Here is a 13,238-nt window from a genome sequence, read left to right on the forward strand (position 1 = left end):
TAGTATATAAGCACTCATTGATGTGTGTTGAACTAGCTATTATGATGCTAATGAATTATTATTAGTAACATATACTCTTACTTTGCATATGTTTTTTGCTGTTGCTTTTTCTGTTCCTGCCAGCTAATGAGTTTGCACCCACATTTGCAAGATGGCTAATCCTTGTCTGGGATCTTATCTGCTGATGAAACAAAAGAAAATGAGACGAGGCACACAGAGGAGATTGAGCTAGAGATGTAGTTTCCATAAGCACAAACCTCCAACCAATGGGAGGAAAAAAAGAAAAGCTTCATACATATAGACTTTCATGCAGGGAATTTACCTCCTTAGCTATACAATTATAAACCTATTATGCCACTATTACTCCACTTTTCAATAGGTGATTTCAGAATTATAGACATGAGCACTGAAAAATCATTGGGAGGGGAAAAAAAAATCAAACTTGATCTGGAGTGATTTTTCCATTTCTCTCAGAACATTTTACCAAACAGTATCTGAATATTGACAAATAGGTTTACTCATCAATGTGCATAGGCATGAGATCACTGAGAAGTTCTGGATTAAAAAAGGGCCAGTAAGAAAGATTTGGCTATATGAAAATACTGAGAGAATTGATTCCCCATTGCTTCCTTCCTTCCCAAAGAGAGAATGTATTCCTTATTAATGGATGATTATCACAGGTCAAATAATAAACACCCAAAACAGTACCTGAGCAAATCAGTGTTTTATTGTTACATCATAGTTTACTGTTCTTCCTGACAGTCACTGCATTGTAGATACTGTCAATTATAATTCCTAACACTATGTGTATAATGTTTCTTCATATTCCATCTTCAGAGTAACTGAGTAATGTTATTTACTTCCATCACATATTAGTCTTCATATTCTTCCAGCAGTAAGCTCCAAAATCAAAATCTATCAATAGAATATGTATGCATAAAAAAATCCAAAATTATCCCCTTTGAGACATATGGGAATAAAATTTTCATATTCCCAAAGGTCTGCATTTTTTTGGCATTGAACAGGGTATTACAATTTAACACAAAATCAGGTGACATTTGATACTATTTAATATTTTACAACTCTTTCTCTACTAATACAGATCATCTTAATGTGATTGATAGAAATGTTTCTTGCACAGCATCATCTTGGGGGAAGCGTTGCCCTTATGGTGTTCCTCTTCTCCATCCCTCTTCCTGGGGTTGGTGGTGGTGCCTCCCCATCGCAGCAGCTCAGGGAGATCCATGCAGGCAGTCCTCTTCACTCTGAATGGGCAAGCGCTCTGGAGGAAGAACAGATTCCAATTTCTGCCAGCGCTCTGGAGGCCACAGGATGTGAGTAGCATGACCATGCAGGAGTCCCAGGGAAACCTGAACTCATGAGAGACACAAAGTGAGAAAGATGTTCTTTTATACAGGATCATCATTAATATCTTGAAAACAGAATTTGATCCAGGTCTGATGTTCCATGGAAAGATAACGATGATGATTAAGAGAGTAAACCCTTAGTGGCATTTTTTCTAGGTGCTTTATATATGTAAGTTCCTTTAATACAACCATTTGAGGTAGGTACTGATATCCCCTTTTTGCATAAGAGAAAACTATGTTCAGGGAGGTTAAAGCACTAGCCAGAGGTCACATAGCTCTCAAGCCACAGAGGCTGGCTTCAAGGCTGAGTAGTCCAAGTTCAGGGGCTGCACCCTTAACCTCTATCGTCAGTAGACTGGTTGCTTAACCCCCGGAGGCATGAATCTGGTTTACATTCTCAGAATTTCCTCCAGCGTTCCCAGTATCTCAGAGAGACTTTTTCTTTTCTTTTTTTTTTTGGTGGAAAATCAGAGATACCTTAAAAATATCTACATGTTGTAAAAAATCCTGTCCCACATACTGGACGAGCAGCAGAAGTTAGGTGTGAGGCTGGGTAGGGTGCCTCCACCGAAAGTACACTGAGCAATTTGGATCTGCTGCTCATGAGGAGAGGCGGGAAACCAAGGGAGAAAAATCCAGTGTATGGTCTTCTACTGATGATGGTTCGACTTATGACTTTTGACTTTATGATGGTGTGAAAGCAAGATGCACTCAGTAGAATATGATGGTGTGAAAGCAAGACGCACTCAGTAGAAACCGTACTTCCAATTTTGATCTTTTCCCAGGCTAGCAATATACGGTATGATACTGATACTTTCTTGTGATGCTGGGCAGTGTCTTTGAGCTGCACAATTACAAGGGTAAACAATTGATACACTTACAACCATTTTGTTTTTCACTCAGTACAGTATTCAATACCTTACATGAAATAGTCAGTACTTTATTATAAAATAGGCTTTGTGTTAGCTAATTTTGCCCAACCGTAGGCTAATGTTAAATGTTCTGAGCACGTTTAAGGTAGGCTAGACGAAGCCATGATGCTTGGTAAGTGAAGTTTATTAAATGCATTGTTTACTTAAGGTATTTTCAACCTTCAGTGCGTTTATCAGGATGTAACCCTATCATAGGTGGAGGAAAATCTATATGAAAATCACTGCAGATGGTAAAAGACATACCAGGATGGAAGAGGAAGCAAGGGAAGGGAACTTCTCCTGGAGGATATAAGACTGAGTCCTGAGAGGGAGGGAGCCCTTAAAGACATGTCAGGGCTCCCTAGGGACATGAACTGCAATGCTCAAAAGAATGTAAAAAAAAAAAAAAAAGAAAAAATGTAGCAAACCGGTTTAAAATGCAGATCAAGGCCCTATACTCAGAGATTTCCAGGCCCTCCCTCAGACCTGTGAAGGGTAATCTGTGCCTTTTGTTGGTGCTATCAGGTAATATTTTAATGGTATGCAGAAGCTTACAAAACACACTCATATTGAGTGCCATCTATAAGCCAGATACTATGTGTCCATTTTATTTTCAGATGTTTTTCCTATAAATTGGTGCTCCATAGTAATTAACATATGACACTGCTTTCATTAAAGTTCTTCTATTTATATGCATTTGAAAAAACACACTGCCCAGAGACTCAGAGCTGGATGTCAAGGGAGATACTTCCAAATAGATAACCAGAAACATTAAAAAAAAAAAAGTAAAGAAAACATTCACAACATCTTGAAATACAAACAAAATAAGCCCAAAGGGTACCAAGAAGCCCATGGGCCCAATAAAGGAATTTTTCTTCAACTTGTTACTGTAAAAATGAAACCTACAGAAAATTTGAAAATGTTGTATAAAAAACAGCTCTATTCACCAAAATTCACCAGTTATTTACATTTTGCTGCATTCATTCCCCTCTCATATGTGCATATATATATATTTCTACACATATACTTTTTCCTGAAACATTTGAAAGTTGTCATTATGCTGAATTTATCCCCAAATACTTCAGCATGTATCACCTAAGACACTTTCCTACATGAACACAATACATTATATGCAAGACATTTAATATTGATACAATATTACTTAATATACAGCCCATATACAAATGTTTTCAATTGTCCAAATGTGTTTCAGAGCGATTTTTTTTTTAAAATTTTCAACTGAGGATCACAAATTGCATCATGATTGTCACTATGATGCTTCAGTTTCCATTTGGCTTAATCTAGAGGTTCTACATCTGTAACTGCCCGATTTTTTTCCCCTCCTGATTAGAGTCAAGTGTTCTTGGCAAGAATACCATATAGTTGATATTATATTCTTACCATTTTATCACATCAGGAGGCACAAAATATCAGTTCATCTCATGTCATGTGAAGTTTGATCATTCGATTAAGGTGATGTTGACCAGGTTTCTCTTGCAAACCAATCATTTTCCTTTTGTAATAAGTAATCAGGGGGATGATATTTTGAAATGTAAATATCCTGTATGTCAACAACATATCATCTCACTGCTGTCTGAAGGAAGCTGGTTTCTAAAGCATCTAATAATTTTAAAATCTATTGATTATCCTGCCTGAAACAGGATAATCAATTATCCTTTCTAGATTTGTTATTTATGTTTATTAGCTTCCCTTCTTCTCTTAAGAAGTGCTGTCCCCTCCAACCTCAAATGCCTATATATATATATATATATATATATATATATATATATAGTTTTTTTTTTAATTGTGGCACACAGGATCTTTTAGTTGTGTGGCTTGTGGGATCTAGGTCCCTGAACAGGGATCAAACCCAGGCCCCCTGCATTGGGAGCATGGAGTCTTAGCCTCTGAACTACCAAGGAAGTCCCCAAATGCCTATATTTTAACATAAAAGATTCCTTTTTAAATTGAAAATCTTACTATCATTTATTTTTTTGGATACTCAGATGTCCTACATTGGGCCAATGGGAGTCCTTTGTTCATTTCTGGATATGTCTCCATGAATCGTTGAGCACTTCCCAACTTTATAGTACCATTAGGTGCTGTGGGCTTACCTTGTTCTTTATACCTGTTCCCTCTGAAATTAGACATCTCTTTAAAGAGCCTTGGTTTCTTTTATCAAGGAATGCTATTTAGAAATCAAGATCTGGTACTAGAGATGTGCTCATTGCTCCTGGGGGTGTCAATCTTCTATGCCATTTCAGGGGATAAACATAAAAAGCCCCAAACAACAGGATTCTCTCTTACCTTCCTGCATTCCCTATTTCTATCTCCCTTCTTCCAGAGTGAGCACTCTGTCTCCCCATAACAACACATTTACACTATCCTAAAATACACAAAAAATAGTTTTGAGATCACTATACTATAAATACTACCAACAACAAATTTCCTGAGTAAAAATCGATATTTCTTTGCAATTACTTTGGTTCTTAAAATAGATCTCATTTTAAGGGTGTATTGGCAGAGTCCTGTATTCAAAACTTACTTGAATTCAGTCTTTTTTTCTTCCCAATATACAGTTATATTTCCATTCAATATATAGTTAGGCCCATTTGTTTCTATTTGTATTCAATTTTAGAGTTCGCTTTTGTTATCCTTTTTGATTCAACTTAACTTTTGAATAAATATTTAAATGGTTTAAGAGTAAAATTATTCTTAAAAGGTATGGCATGCAGAATAATGTCCCCACACAAACTCCCAAGGTGCATATCCTGATCCCCAGAAGGTATGAATATGTAATGTTCCAGGGCAAAAGGGGAATTAAGGTTACAGATGGATTTAAGGTTGCTGATCAGTTGGTCTTAAGATAAGGAGACTATCCTGTAGGATCCCATGGATACAAATGTAATCACAAGGGTCTTAAATGTAGACCAGCTAGGCAGAAGGGTCAGATTCAGAGAGCTATTTGAAGATGCTGATGCAGAACAGGGCCATGAGCCAAGGAATGCAGGTGGACTCTGAAAGCTGGCAAGGAAACAAATTATCTCCTAAAGCTTCCAGAATAAAGGCAGCCCCGCTGATACCTTAATTTTAGCCTAGTGCCCATTTTGGACTTCTGGCCTCCAGAACTGTAAAATAATAAACTTACATTGTCTTAAGCCACTAAACTTGTGGTGATTTATTACAGCAGCAATAGGAAATAATAAACTAATAAAAGATACACAGAAGTTCCACTCCCATCTGCTACCTTACCTCTCTAATAGGCTAACTAAATTAATTAGTTTCTGGTTTATCCTTTTTTTCCCCAAAAAAGAAACCCAAATACATATTTTTATCAGTTTTTATCTATTACATTCTTATTTCCCTTTTTTCTCATACTGAAGGTATATGTTCCCTTTTGCATGGTACCTTTATTCTTAACAGCATATCCTGGAAACCACTTCCTATCACTTCATAAAGATGGAGCCTGTGGCTTTTACAAAAGCCCTATCCCACATCCAGGCGATTCTGATTAACCCCACTAGAAATCTGGATCTGGACTTTCCACTTGGCTTCACACCAAGAAAAAAGGTAAACCTAACCAACTTTAAAAACTCTCTTGAATATATCTGGAACTCCTGAGTAACCATTCTAACCATATTAACTGCAGAAGCCTAGATCTAAATGGTCTGTCATGCTGCCGTTTTTTAATCTATTTTTGTTCTTGTCTGGGCTCAGCTGAGCTAGAGAACAGCTGGTCTCCATCCCCTCCACAATAACCCTTTTTAGATTTGATAGCTGCTACTCAGTTGTTCCTCAAGCCTTTATTTGCTTTTCCAAGTTGTTTAACTTTTTGCATAAGGTTGATCTGCCAATCTTTTAACTTGGCTGAACTCTTGCCAATATTTTTGCCTGATTTCCTAGTTTCGGAGATCAATTTTTACAGAGTGATTCAATTTTTTTAAATCAACATTCAGTTGACCAAAACCTATTATAATTTTATTCCAAACATTTATTAGAGATGCTACTCTGAACTTCCTGAAAAAAATGATTCATCTTCATAATTATAAATAATGGTGAAAATTCCCACAGATGGATAATGTCAGTATCATTTTAAAATATGGTATGGGAATGCAAAATATAACTGTTTTTTAAAGACTGAGATTAAGATAGAGAGTGCCTAGTCACTCTCTTAGCTATCTTGTCACGGATCTTTATTTTTTTTGGTTGGTATGTACATAGACATGCAAAGAACACAGTGAATTTAAAAGGGCATAAAAATCCAGAAATATATTAAACTTTAAACAAATTAAAAGTTCTCTTCAGGTACAGCTTTGGTGTCCACACATACTGTGTTAGGCATGGTCTTCCAGAGAAACAGAACCAATAAGATGTGTGTATATATAGGAAGAGATTTATTTTAAGGAATTAGCTCACCCAATTATGGAGACTTGGTGAGTCCAAAAATCTGATGCAGAGGGCCAGTAGGCTAGAGACTCAGGAAAGAGCTGTAGTTTAAGCAAGTTCAAAGGCAATCTGCTGGTAAATTCCTCCCTGGTTGGGGGAATGTCAGCCTTTTGTTCTTTTCAGGCCTTCAACTGACAGATCTGCAGTATGTGGGTGTGACTTATCCAACCTGCTTTCAAAGTCCACCCATCTAAATGTAAATCTCATCCAAAACCACTCTCGCTGAATGATGTTTGACCAAATGTCTAGGCATCTTGGCCCAGCCAAGTTGACCGACAAAAGTAACCATCATACCTACAAATATAATCACCTCTGACAAACATATTTCCTCTGTGCTTACTCAGTGTCACACACAGTGTTCACTATTTTCAGGGTGATGTTCCAAACGACTTACTTATACATACTGACTCATTTAATTCTCACAATAACCCTGATGCAGGTACTATTATTGTCTCTACTTCATAGTTGAGGAAACTCAGGTATAACAATACATTTTTTGAGCTGAGGCTTTAATACATGCCCTCTGGCTCTCGAATATCTATATCAGGATCATCACCATATAATTTATTATACAAATGAGACACTTCTGACAGTCAATGGGGGCACTTTTTAAATTAAGTCAGGATAATAATTTGTCCAAGACTGTCCTGGACAAATTAAGATACGGTCACCCTAATCATACGACTTCTTGATATTCCTAGGTCCCACATACTTTCCTGAAACAAGCAGATTTATCAAAAGGAAATGCACATTATGGGCAGAATTCTGTTCCCCCCAAATTCATATACTGAAGCCCTAACCCCTAGTACCTCAGAATGTGACTGTGTTTGGAGATAGGGCCTTTAAAGAAGGGACTAAGATAAAATGAGGTCATTAGGGGAGGCCCTAACCCAATCTGATGGTATGCTTGTAAGAAGAGGAGATTAAGGCACACAAAGAGGTAATAGGGTTGCATGTAGACAGGTGAAAGACCATGTAGGCACACAGCAAAAGGACAGTCACTTGCACGCCAATGAGAGTGGCCTTGGAAGAAACCAAACTCACCAACACAGTGATCTTGGACTTCTAGGCTGCAGAACTGTGAGAAAATTTGTTTAAGCCATGCAGTCTGTAGTATCTTGTTATGACAGCCCTAGTAAACCAATACAGACATAAATAAAAAGGAACACTGTGCTGGAAGCCAGCTCCTGAGATGTCCCAATATGCACACAAAATAGGGGAACAAAGGAAGAGGATGAGAAAAAAAAGGAGAAAAATCTGTTATTAAAGAGCGAGAGAGAGAGATGCTTACGCATGTATTGAATACAATTATTTTCAATAGCTTAAATGCTCTGACCAACCAACCTAATATTTTATTGGGACTCAACGCTCCCCTCTCTCTGCTCGTTTGTGTTCCCTGTGTAGATGTGTCTCCTCCAATGGATTCACAGTATTTTTAGGCTTGAGGAATTCACTTTTACAGTAAATTTTAAAACACAACACCAAAAACACATTAAACATTATAAACCCTTAGCAGATCATTGTATTTTTAGTATCTACTGAATGAGAAAACAGGTCCATTTACATATATTAATGAGCCTCTTACAATAACTCTTTTGCCCAAAGATGGGGAATCAAGGATCTAGAATATTTGTCACCAAACTATTTTGATTGTGTACCCCACTAGCAAAAATACTTGAGAATTCACCTTTGTATTTATATATTTAAAATTGTATATATAATATATAAATATAAAATTATATAATATATAATTATATAAAAGTATATTAAAATTATATATACATATGTATTAGTATTAACACTCTATAAAACCAAATGTTAGTAAAGCTCAAATTCTTATTTTTCAGATCCAAAGTTCTAATTATTTATTTATTTATTTTGCATCCAAGGGATCACTATAAACACCCCCTATATATTCCTGCTCCCTCTTTAGAAATCCCTTCTCTGGCAAACACCAAAATTACTGTCTGGAAAGTGATCAGTGCTATCAGTCAACTGGTTTGTTTTGTCCAAATGCTGCCAAGGGACCACATGGACTAAATTTACAGTGAACTACCTGTCTTTGATCGAATTGGCTCCACTAAGAAGTTATTTTGGCATCTGGCAGACACAGCCTTCATGGGCCCAGCCTTTGCTTCATGTGCCAGGGGCACAGGTGTGTGTTACTCTGGTTCCCTCCACCCATTTCCACAGGGCTACAGTCTACAGAACACTCTTCTGATTCTTGGCTTCAGGGCACCCTCTGTTGAAGGAAGAGCTTGCAAGGACAGTCTGTGAGTACTGTGGTAAAATAATAAAAATAAAACCAGTTACTTTGTACTGGTCATTGCTGAGCAAGGACAAACATAAGCACATGAGTCTAGAGATAGGACAGAGGGGAAAACACAGAAAAGAAGTTAAGGAAGAAAGAAGATGACTGTTAATGTGAGCAAACTCCTTTTTAAAAAGATGTTCAGAACTAGAGCCAGGGTCAGAAGAGGACCAATATGAAAAATCAGGTGAAGCATAAAACTTCCAAGTTTATGTGATTAAAATGTTTTCTGCAAAGGACAATGTTTCATCCAAGATTAGGAATTACTTTTCAGCAACAAATATTTGTTGAATGAGTGAATGTTCATTTAAGAGGAAAGCTAAAATCTGGAAATGCTATATTTTCTGATCTGGGCATCAAGGAAATTCCCTAACTTATCTTAAGAGAAACATCCATAGTTTGCTGGAAAACAACATTAAGTGACATAAGAGCTTTACAGATGATGTGCCACTGTGGATTGACCACAAACTAGTGATACAGTTCTTGATACAGTTCTTTGCTCCAGTCTCAAAAGAATTTTTTAAAGTTACAGTATGGAATTTAAAACATGAAATACATAGATTTAAAATTGTTATATTTACTGCCTCTTAAGAATTTTAAAATATATTACACAGGCAAAGAAAATTGGTTTGGATTGCCTCTGGTGACCACCATTTACCTCCAAAACAAATGAACAATATTAGGGAGGAGAGAAATGTATAATGACTGGTCCTCAGTCTCCTGGGATGAGTACCATTGGTTTTTGAGTAACAGACCAAAATTCTGGCTACTTGTCCTCTTCCACACATTAAACTTTTCCTGAATACAACATCCACATCAGTCTGCTCACAGTGGCAGCCAGGGAACACTGCTCACTGCTGTATTGACAAACTCTTTCTGGACTGGAGTACCACAAAAGAGGATGTTGTCTTGATAACTACTGATAAGACCAGAGATGCGAGTGGTACCTGGAGAGCAGGACACAGGAAAGAAACATGGGACTTCACTCAGGGCCCGTGCTTTGGTACTGTGCATTCAATATGATGCTGCAAGTGGAGCGTGCAGGGCAGGTTCTGTGCACTGGTGATCAGTCCCGAGGGAGCAGAGCACTGTACACCAGTTACTAATCCCGTGGAAGGACTCCAACTAAATGGAGGACAGCATAGATCATCACAATGCCAGCCACAAGGAATAGACGTCTAACATCTCACCCATTGCATCTTGGTGTGCGTCACCAAGGAAAACACAACACCATCAATCGCTGGATGGAACAGTGCATCGCTCACACAGAGAAGAGACAGAGCAACATCGGCTTCCACTGTGGGTGTTGCTGGTACTCAGCTCCACAGAGAAGGATGCCCTGATAGTGCAGAGATTTGCCTTCCTGGCCCTGCCTCTGTGGTCACCATTTTCTGGGAATGTCAGTGTTACACAACAACAACACTCAAGGCAGGTACTTAGAAACAACCTAAAAGACTAAGAGAAAGAGGTTGAGGAGAACAAAATAATTCCTTTATCAGAGAGCATAAAAGTGAGCTCTCTTGAAATTATGAACAAAAGCAGATGCATGGTCTAAGTGAATCAAAAAGAATTAGAAATAAAGACAGGCAAAAACATACCATATGGAAAAATAAGCAACGGCACTGTTTTAAAATACTATGAAAAGGATATTTTTTGTAAGTCTGAAGGATAGAAATGATAGCACCTTTATTTTTACACATGGATTAACATATATAAATCTGAGGTTTTCATTAACATTGTTTGATACAGTAGACAAGCGTCAGAAGGAGAGTAGTAGTGGCTTGTCAACCAGCACACATTCCCAAGATGCTTATCTACACAGTGCTGAGCAGATAAACATAGTCTTCTAAACAAAAACATGTAGGGAGACTGCTTGAAGTCTAAGCAAGCACTGACTGGCATCTACTCAAACACAAACTAGTAATGGCAAAGCTTTGGTTGTAGAGGTGAATGAGCGGCAGGAGGGTCATGTACTGAAGAATTATGCAGAAGACAAACAAGGAAAGTATCAACACTCCTAAGACCTAAGCTGGTGAGCAAAGGAATATATAGGAAGAAAGGAGGGGAGAAGGAAAGCGCTAGAAAAATGGAGAAATAAGTTAGAACAGAGGGGAAGCAGCAGCAGGTAAGGTAAAAGGCACAGAGGCAGTGGTGGCACACTGAGAAAGCTTTATTTGTGGGGAATGGACCACTTCCATTGCCCCCCTCCCACAGGGACCCTAGTAGCAGCACCAGTTATGAGAACACATCACCATCCAGAAAATCCCAGCGCTGTTCTCTTTCTCCTCCCTGAAGTGACAAGAGGAAGGGTCCTGGTACCTGGGAATATTTCCCTTGGATGAGAACGCTTTCCTTCCTAAAGATGTATAATACAGGCTCACAATACCTTATCTACAATTCCAAAATCCAAAGAGCTCCGAAAGTTCAATTGTTTTGTAACTCTCTGGTAGCAAAACCAGACATGACCTAAACTGTTAGGAAATCATACCCTTTATTTATCCCCTGCAGTGTGCCTATTCATAATTTTTGCTGCAGAAGTATTAACGTGCTTGATTATAGAAGTTGCCCCAGACTCTGCTGGGAACGTTATGTTACATGGCATAGATACTGTTTAGATGCTGTGTGTAGACACTGATACCACCTTTCCAACATCCAAACAGTTTGATTTCTGAAACACATTTGCCCTCCAAGTTTTAGATATAGTATTACTATCTTTAAATATCTGCAAAGATGAATATTTACCAAAGAGGATAAATGTAACCAGAGTTTTGGGCTCAGTCCTAGGTGGGATGGGACCCCGTCTAGGACCTCACCAACTGGCGGGAAAGACAGATGTTTAAACAGAGCATCAAAATACAATCCAATATGACAGACATATAAAGGAGCCAAGTGCCCTGGGAGCAGAGACTGCAGTCAGGCCTTGGGAAGGTTCCACTGAGCCGATGCATCTAAGCTGGCTGCCAGGGATGATGGAGACTTCCCTCTCCTGAGGGTAGACCTTTACCCAAAGACATCCCCTGCCAGATTTCTGTCTAGAGCATTCTCCTAATCCTCCTTGCCCCCCCCCCCGAGTTGCAAAATTGAGACAATGTGATAGGTTGATACAACCCAGTACTTTGCCATCGAAAAGGAAAGTCAAATGCTTTACAAAAGATTCAAAATAAGATTCTCTCTTCTAAAGACCTCATTCTAGGACAAGTGTTTTCCTTCATTATCAACAATTTTCACTTTAATCATTTCAAAGCAATTTTCCTGTTCAAGACTGAGCTTTAATCAGAATGCATCTTCAGGTCACTTCATGGCCTCTTCAGGATTCTCTCTAGATAACTACAGAATCATGCATAATCATTCCCGTCCCCCCCAACCCCGGCACCTTCAGTAAATAGTTCAACATTTTATGCAGAAATAGAAACAAAACAGGCCTCTAGGGGTATCTCCAGCTAATTTTCATGAGTTAATTTCCCAGGATTAATGTTTATGCACCAGTCTCTTCACCACATAATCAAATCACTGGAGTTGAAGTGGTCTAACTCCTTATTTTGCAGCTTGATTAAGCAGGTGATGAAATACTTGAATATAATTTGGATAGTTAGAAACTCACAGTATCAACAATAAACCACAGTGGAGGATGACATTACTGATGATGTCTCATTGCTTACTTCTGTTCTCTCTAGTAGCTCGTGTCCCACATGCTATTTTTATGTAGGAGATAAAACAGTTCATATAAATACATGAGGGGAGAGGCGTAAAAGTCTTTATTGTTGTTGACATTTTTTAAAACCATATTTAGGCCACTGGGCAGACAGCTGCTGAGACAAACCAGACTGCCATTGGTAGGAGAGGATTTGGGACAACAAGGTATCCAGTAGCCGTTGCCAGACCTGCTGCTATGATGGGTGCAGTCACATCCCTACCATGGTTACCTCAGTTCATTTGGGTGGTTACCTGGCATCCAGTCTCTATCTTAACCATCTCTCCCTACTTCCCATCCCTCTTTTTTCTTTTTTTAAAAAAAAAAAAAAAAAAAGAAATCGAGGAGGCTTACAAACCAACCAACCAGGAACAAAAGAAGATGAATAAAAGTGACAACTACAAGAGCCAAGACAGTTGCTGTGGAGAGCACACTTGGTACGTAGCATGTTTTCTTCCTCATGGTGGCTCTCAGATAGCTAGCTTACACAGCTCTCATAGGAGAGGGGGAAG

The 13,238-nt window shown here is 38.4% G+C and overlaps 1 protein-coding gene across 4 annotated transcripts in view; it reads right to left on the reverse strand.

The window, feature by feature from the left end:
• Positions 1–708: 708 nt before the first annotated feature.
• The window catches only part of IMMP2L (inner mitochondrial membrane peptidase subunit 2), a 906,926-nt gene continuing 894,396 nt past the window's right edge, over positions 709–13,238 (reverse strand). For all 4 annotated transcript variants that reach the window (XM_069541018.1, XM_060020737.2, XM_060020738.1 and 1 more), the window contains one exon: positions 709–1,370. In XM_069541018.1, the coding sequence (XP_069397119.1) occupies positions 1,233–1,370 (138 nt within the window). In that variant the 3' untranslated portion in view covers positions 709–1,232. The remainder of the gene's footprint in view (positions 1,371–13,238) is intronic.

The sequence above is a fragment of the Delphinus delphis genome, chromosome 9, assembly GCF_949987515.2.
Source record: "Delphinus delphis chromosome 9, mDelDel1.2, whole genome shotgun sequence".
NCBI lineage: Eukaryota > Metazoa > Chordata > Mammalia > Artiodactyla > Delphinidae > Delphinus > Delphinus delphis.